At 43.2% G+C, this 8,303-nt stretch overlaps 1 protein-coding gene across 1 annotated transcript in view; it reads right to left on the bottom strand.

Moving 5' to 3' along the window:
* LOC126406524 (inactive pancreatic lipase-related protein 1-like) overlaps nt 1-8,303 on the bottom strand; it is a 69,786-nt gene that overhangs the window by 41,626 nt on the left and 19,857 nt on the right. The window contains exons 6-7 of the mRNA XM_050070838.1: nt 6,019-6,138; nt 5,574-5,690 (exon numbers count right to left, since the gene is read on the bottom strand). Of these exons, the coding sequence (XP_049926795.1) occupies nt 5,574-5,690; nt 6,019-6,138 (237 nt within the window). The remainder of the gene's footprint in view (nt 1-5,573; nt 5,691-6,018; nt 6,139-8,303) is intronic.

Genomic DNA, 8,303 nt, shown 5'->3' with positions numbered 1-8,303 from the left:
CCCGTTCACTTACGTTTTAACAGGTCTGACGCTACTATGCGCCCCGGCTGTATCTAGGCTAACGGCTAACATGCTAACTATTATTTTTATGTCACTAGTCACTTGAAACAAATTTAGGACGATAGGAGACAGGTTGAAATAAACCGAAATTTCCCTTTAACCAATGTTGTTTGTTTAGTTTGAAAAAGATTGTATGCATCTAATGAGCTAACTGTCACAGGGTGAGATTGTACCCAAATGCAGCAGTCAGAGGCAGGCAGACAGTTGGTAATGACTTTTATTGCTGAGAACGGGCTGCTGTGGCCCAACAGGAACGGGGACTTGAGGCTGCTGCAGCCCAGCAGGAACTAGGACTTGAAGGCGCTGTGGCCCAGCAGGATTGGCGGGGGGCAGAAGCAGCTCTGAAACTTGGGGCTGTCCCAGCACAGCACAAACAGGAACATGGGAGAACCTTAGTGTCACAGGAACCAGAACTTGGGAGTACTGTAGTGTCACAGGAACTGGAACTTGGGAGTGCTGTAGCTCAGCATGGACAGGAACTTGAGAGTGCTGCAGCACAGCATGAACAGGGACTCGAGAGTGCTGTAGTTTGGCATGACCAGGAACTTGATAGTGTTGCAGTTCTGTATGAACAGGGACTTGAGAGTGCTGCAGTTGGGCAGGAACAGGGACTTGAGACTGCTGCACTGACACAGCAACAGGAACTTGAGAGTGCTGCAGCTCAGCACGAACAGGGACTTGAGAGCACTGCAGCTCTGCATGAACAGGGACTTGAGAGTGCTGCAGTGACACAGGAACAGGAACTTGAGAGTGCTGCAGCTCAGAACAGACGGGAACTTGGGAGCGCTGCAGCTCAGCACAAACAGGGACTTGAGAGCACTGCAACCCAGCACAGACAGGAACTTGAGAGCACTGCAGCCCGGCACAGACAGGGTCTTGAAAGTGCTGTAGCTCAGAAGGGGTGGTTGTCTGGTGGGCTGCCAACTGGACTCTGGGTGCAGGAGTCGGCCGGACCGCCGACTGGACTCTCGGAACAGGAGTGACGTCTGCCGGGACCCCCGACACTAGATCAGGAGTGATGTCAGCTGGGATCACCGATGCCAGAACATGAGTGACGTCATCCGGACCCGTGACGCCTGAACAGGAGTGACGTCTGCCAGGATCCCCGACGCCGGAACAGGAGTGTTGCTGCCGGGACCCCCGACGCCGGAACAGGAGTAGCGCCTGCCGAGACCCCCGACGCCGGAGCAGTAATGACGTCAGCCAGGACAACAGATTGAGGGACTTGCAGGATGCTGGGTAACTGGGACTAAGGCTTGGCCTGGTTGCTGGCAGGACGGGCTCGGGATCTTCCCACATCTGGTAGTCTGGTTAAGGCTCCGTGGACCTCCCAGGGCCAGACGGGTTCCAAAGAACGATGCTAACAACCCCCAGCCTAACTGACTCATGTGCAGGCTGAGAATCAGGGGTGCTCACAAAGTCCTTAATCCAACTGGTTAGCAAATTCTTAAGCCCAGGCCTCCTGCTGATGATAAGGCTGCCTCTCTGTCAAAGACCTCATGAAGGTCTGTGGCTGGGTCCATGAATGATTGGATCCCTCTGTGGTGGCTCCACGATGAGGGAGAGTGTGCTGGGTACATTTCTGGCCAGATTGTACTGTCACGGGGTGAGACTGTACCCAAATGCAGCACTCAGAGGCAGGCAGACAGTTGGTAATGCCTTTTATTGCTGGGAACTGAACAAGGGATGCAGGACTGGTGTTGCACCATGCAGCCACAGAGCCGAGCAGACGGGAACCAGGAAGGGGGCAGGCAGGAATCAGAGTCACAGACAGAAGGCTGAGGTAATTACCAGGGCAGAGATGACGGAAGCAGGTCAGGAACAAGCAGGGTCAGAACCGGGGAATCAAGCCAAAAGTGAATGCTGGAATGGTCTCGCATGAAGTCGAAGAACAATCTGGCAGTGAGTGTGTGGAGAGCAGGAGTCTTTACACTGAGCCAGTCAGTGATTGAAAGCAGGTGAGTGGAGTTGGGCTGATGAGGTGGCAGTCTGAGTTGAGCAGGTGAGCAGAGTTGCCTTGATGAGATGGGTGTGGCTGGCAGTCAGAGGGGAGGTGAGTGGAAATTTACCAGGAGCAGGTGAGGGAGAAAAGCAGACTGTGACACTAACTGTACATTTCCTGTGAAAACGGAAGTGTATTTTGATTTTAAAAAAACGAACAAACAATGCATGTATTAGGCGTAAATTGACACTGCAGCCCAGTATGTCAACAACCAATCCAGTCTCACTCAAAGTCGTCGAAACCTGGCGCTTGGTCAGTGACTTCAGATACCGAGAAAAAAAGCTGTCCCTGATATGTGGCCGGTTGCCATGACAACAACAAATGTCAAGGCGGCAGAAGTGCAAGGAGGGTGGGGGGGAGGGGTGGTGCATGGGTCCAACAAACACTGACTTTGACCCGGGAAGCTGATGTTTACTTCCCGTAAGACCGTAAAGCCAAGTCCTGTTCTTTTTTTCCTAAACCCAATCACGTGCTTTTGTTGCTTAAACCTAAGCACGTGCATGTGTGTGTCTAAATGTGTTTGCTGTTGAAGGAAATAAACTTCAATTCGCAGTGTAATACCAGTGTAGTACATATATTTTGAAAGAGACTGTATTCAAACTGTACATTTCCTGCAAACTGTACATGAAAACGGAAGTGTATTTTGAAAACAGACAATGCATGTAACCTGCTGAAGTTGACACGGCGTCCCAGAACGTCATCAACCACGCACCCAGGGTACCTTGCACGTAATATCTCGATGTGGTAAGGAAAGGTCGGAGTGACAACATGCTGCAACAACAGATGCACCCAGGATAACTAGTGCATAATATGTAGACTTAAAAGTCCGCTGACCAAATGACGATATGTGATGAGTTGGGAGTAAGAATGTGTTGAATTGAGGAACCAATTCTTTGTTTAACTATTGTTTGTATGAGGAATAGTTCATTCAGTATATGGCATATGAGGCTGCATTCGGTGACCTGGCACTTATTCAATATTGACCTTCATTGTGGTAAGTAGAAGCAGAGGGGTCTTTGGAGAGTTTTGACTTTAGACAATCCATGCTTGGAAGTCAGCTAATCGATACGTTCATTTAAGTATTCGTTTCAACTAAAAAATATTTATTATATAATATTCTTCAAAAAGCAGTTACAGTTAGAACAGTCTTTTAGTTTAGATCTAGACCACATGGACATGATAAATAGTAAAAATATAGCTGCAAGCGGCAATTCCAGGGTTCAAGCCTGTATGAACATTTAAAACTTGAAAGCTGGGTAAGATCAAGACCTTTGACAGTTTATAACACCTGTGTTAAAGATAAACAACAGGTTTTAAGACAAACAGACAGATGCTCTTTCATTCCTGACCATTCTCTACCGGGCTACGCTCTTCTTTGGAAACTCTGTTGCTTCCTATTAGTCAACTGTAAACATATTTTGCGGATATGTTTTAATGGCTTTAATAAAAAAGTCCACCAGGTTTGGTGATGTTTGAAAAAACCATTATTGATTATGGTCAAATTTTGTGAAAGGCCATTGCACTTGTTTGGAACTTGTGGTGCCCCCTATTCACCAGTTTCAAAATAATTTAATACACCTAACTATTATTCAACATACCCTGCAAGTTCTGTAATGATTGTACAATCAATTTCTAGTTCATTATCTGGTTTGTGTAATTGCATGCCCATTTCTTGTATTAGTGGTGCCCCCCAGTGGTCAACATAAATTAAACTTTCAGGATATGTTCCTGACACCTGTTAAGACATTGCTTGCAAGGTTTGTGATGATTGGCCCAAACGTTGTGCAGTCATTTGCTGAGCCACGCCCCCTTTAAAGTTCATTGGTCAATATCTTTAAAATACAATAAGATATCAAGAACAGTTATAGCGTTGGTGATAAAATTCTGAAAAATATGACACATCATTCTGCTGATTTCGAGTATATTGTCAAATATTTTGGTGACATTTGGTTAAAAATTAGATGACATAGAAAATGTGCATACAGTACAAATTACAACAAGATAATGAATATCACTGTGAGCTAACCAATAAACCGATCTAAACACGATTTGAAACATGTGACATCTAGTATCCAAAGAAAGTCTCTGAGAGATATTAATTAATTTAAAATATTCTTAAAAATATAGAGTGACGGACTTCTGTATTGAGTATATGTTGCAATGTGGCAAAGTTTTGTCACAATTCAGTGGATGTGCTGAAAAAAACATTCAGCTCTGTTATTAGGATTTTTTGAAGTATGGAATGTGAAAAGTCTTGAAATTTAGATTTAATGTAATAAGCCATGCCCCCTTTAAGCAGTCATTTTCAAATTTTGTGCATTGACTGAGACATGACCTTAAATGATGCAAACCAAGTTTTGTACAAATATCTCTGGCTGATTATGAGTATCAACTTTTTGCATGGGTAGCGCCCCCTATAGGTTGATTTAAATCAAACTTACAGGGTGTGATTCAATTATGTTGACATTTTCTACAAGTTTTGTGACAATTGGCTCAACAGTTAAAAAGTAAAATCCATTTGTGTGCTGAGCCATGCCCCCTCTAAAGTTCATTGGTCAGTGTCATCAAAACGCAATGACGTATCAAAAAATCATTGACAATTTAAATCCCATGATGATCCACAGAACGTTTGTTACAAATTGTCTTACGCCTTAGGAGGAGATGTCAAAAAGGTGTTTTTCAAAAAATTCAATATGGCGGACAATCTAGTGGGCGGACCTTGAGGGTTCTTCAGGCTTTCGTAGAACCCCTTCACCTGACCATTTGTGTCGGGTTTCAAGTCAATATGACATACGGTGCGAGGGTAACGGCCTTTCAAAACCAAATTTTCCTTGACCTTAATTATAGAGCCCCCTATTGGCATTATATATCTTGAGCAGCATTTGCACACAACTTCGTACCATCTCACAGGAATTTGTGAAAACATTTCAGAATAATAATGATAATAATGAAAACAATTATATAATAATAATAAATAAATCAGGAGAAACCAAAAGGGTTTCAGCCCTTCAGGCTTAAACCACTAATAACTGTCGGAATTCTGGCAATAGCCTATGCAAGTTTTATTGAACCAGCACTAACTAGGTGTGAGGGAAAAATCGATAAGGCATAGCATCACAATGTTTTGCATGGCAATATTGTATCAATACACGTTCACTAAGTATCGATTGTTTTATCATATGAGTTATTACTACTGTAAAGCCCTCTAGCCCTCTAGTATAATAAAATCAATTGCATTATGCATTATTATTAATTGCATTTATCGCAGTATATTATCCCAATACTCAGCATATCGCAAAATGTTTAAAATCACAATAATTTTGTATTGTGACTTATGTATAGTGAAAATATTGTATCGTTGGGCCTCTCGTGATTCCCACCACTGATAACAACTAGACACAACAATGGAACAGGTGGCAGAAAAAACATGTGACTATACTAAAATCATTATAATGATCAGTGTGTTTCCATTTGGTCTGATCAAATTTGTCAGTGTGTCAATTTATCGCACCCTCCCAGAAAGCATCCAGGTCAGAGGGGCGGCCTTTGTTGGCGGAGCAGCCGGGCATCAGTTCTCCTCCATTCGGATAGAAGTCACTATGGCCCACAGGTTGTGACATCCCCAGACCTGAGAGGATGATAAAGAGTTTTTTTTAGATTTCACTAAAAATTGCTAAAGATGATAAAGCCTTGGTTTTCGTATTTTCAGCTCCATTATACAAGTTTAAAAAATAGCATTCAGATGGTAAATTGAAATTTATGAATAATTTTTGTTTTGAAAAGCCCTGAATATTGTTTTTGTTGTTTTTAATTTTTTCTATAAGCACTGTCATATTCTAAAACTACTGCAACCACACCAGACTAGACTTTTAGAAAGTAGAAGCAGAAGAGGTGAAGACATTGAGCAAATTCTGCCCACTTTGACCTCATTCATTGTGATCAAGAGAGATATGTACCAAGTTTGGAGTTGAAAGGAAGAGCATCTGTGTGAATGACGTCCACAAAGGCGGCGTCGCTGGTGTCCAGGTGTACAGAGGTATCAGTGTCCTGGAAGTAAGGTTCAATTGGGTCTAGTCCTGAGCAGAGAAAGAAAGGTATTGTATCAAAGACAGATTAATGGACAGGCCTGTATTCTTTCTGATCCTATTATCAAACAACATGAGAATTTAACAACATGCACAGGGACAGATGGGATTGTTGAAACTCAGCTGTCTAAGCAACCTATATCACAAAATGGACTACAACAAAGTACACCCTTTGGACAAAATTAAGATGCTGTAGATTGCCCTGGTTACCAAAATGAGATTGTGGTATGAGACAGGAATGCCTTTTTGCCCCTTAAAGGTCTAGTGTGTCAGACTTACAGTAGGGGGATTTAGTGGCATAAAGCGGTGAGGATTGCACATTGTTACTAGCTGAAACTAGAAAATTCCTTCAGTGTTCATTGGTCAGGAGCTTTATTAGGAGCTGAATTATCCACAGAGATCTCCTCCTCTCCAAAACAAATGGTCTGGTGATTAAACTGGTGAAAACACTGAATAGAGCAGTTACACTTTTAAAAATCTGCGTTTTTCTGATGCTGCTTGTCACAGACAGGCTTCTATGTTTCTATGTTCTATGTTTTATAATGGCACCAGGTTAGTAAAGGAGATGTTCAGTTGAATGCAAGAACCCGGCTCTGTGTGAAACATTAGCTAACTTATAGCCATCCACCCAATAACCTGATTCCAAAGAGATCACATCAATTAAAGTCACTGAAATCAATATAACATACATTAATAAAGGTTAAATGCTTTGCCTGTACTGTTACTGTACTAAGGTTAATTAGATCCAGTTGTTACCATTCCATGAATGGGGGGGCAAAGAGATGCTGTAGTGTGTTACTTTTGGCAGCCTGTGGTTGTCTGTTGTGGATGAGCCTGGCTTATTAGAAATTTGGTTCCAGTCTAGTCTTCCCTGTGCTGTAATCCAATGGTGCAGGTAAGAGGAGACTGTTCACTCTTTCTCATTACAGTTAGCAGTTCGTTCCTAACTCAGCTTTGTTGCTCTTTGGTGCTTGTGAAGTTAGCTTGCAGACTTAGGGCCCTATTATATGGTCTAAAGCGGACGGCGGAGGGCACATAATCCATGTCACAAGCGTCATTGCTATTTAGATGCAGGCGCAGTTGTCATTTTCACGCCCTGCGCCCTCTTCGTCTAACTAGCAAATTAACTTGCGCTTCTCTGCGTGTGTTGGTCTAAAAATGAGGAGTGGTCAGGCGCAGTCACGGCGCGTAGCTAGTTAAATGACATAAAAAGCAAATGCGCCAGTGACCAACAAAAACCTGGTCTAAAGTCAACGGCGCAGTATTTCGCTGTTAAAAAAGGTAGTAATACGCGTCTCTAGGCGGGTGCACAACGCGCGTGCACTCTGCTCAGACACACACGGAGCAGCCACACATATGCAAAAGATAACAAATAAAAATATGATTACAATGTGGAAGGTTATTATTGTGCACATTAAAATATTTATCAGAAACACGTCTTAATGGTCAGTCATTAATCAGAATGATCTAATCGCAGTAATAATGATCATCATAATCCGGGAGGTCCAAGCTCGCAGTGTCAGAATATACGGAACTGCGAGCAGACCTCCACGGGCTGATGATGCATAGCCTGTAAAATGAACGTGTCTTTCCCAGTTGAATTGTGATCATTTTAGGATGTAAATCACAAAATCAAAGATGTGAAAACGTTTGATAAACTTTATTTTGACATAAACACAACAATAACCAGCTTCTGTGAACTAAAAACGTAAACTTATAGCCCTACAAATACAAATGTATATTTAAAAAAAAAAAAAAGCTTTTAGAACGTAAAACTGAAGATCATCTTGTCAGGAGGAGGAGGAAGAGGAGGAGGAGGAGGAGGAGGAGGATGACCCCAGCTCCGCAGCCAGCGCGCAGCCAGACCAGACGGGCCCGGGTGCAGCCACGGGACCAGCCCTTCCTGCACCTTCAGGCGGGGGGGTTCAGGATGCTGGACAGGGAGCTGGGCTCTCTAACCTCCCGGGTTAAAATAAAATAAATTGAATAATTTACAATTTGTTGACAGCGTTTCTCTCGTGCGTGCGTGCTCTCTCTTTCTCTCTCGCAGTCTCACTCTGTTTCTTTTCTTTTGGCTTTTCTAAGATGGCAGATGCTGAATATGTACTCCCTATCTGATGCTGTGGCTGTTTGTGGCTGGCTGAGAGGGATGTGAA

The sequence above is a fragment of the Epinephelus moara genome, chromosome 19 (assembly GCF_006386435.1).
Source record: "Epinephelus moara isolate mb chromosome 19, YSFRI_EMoa_1.0, whole genome shotgun sequence".
Taxonomy (NCBI): Eukaryota; Metazoa; Chordata; class Actinopteri; order Perciformes; family Serranidae; genus Epinephelus; species Epinephelus moara.
The sequence above is the reverse complement of the archived record's forward strand: the minus strand, read 5'-3'. Positions and strand labels throughout refer to the sequence as shown.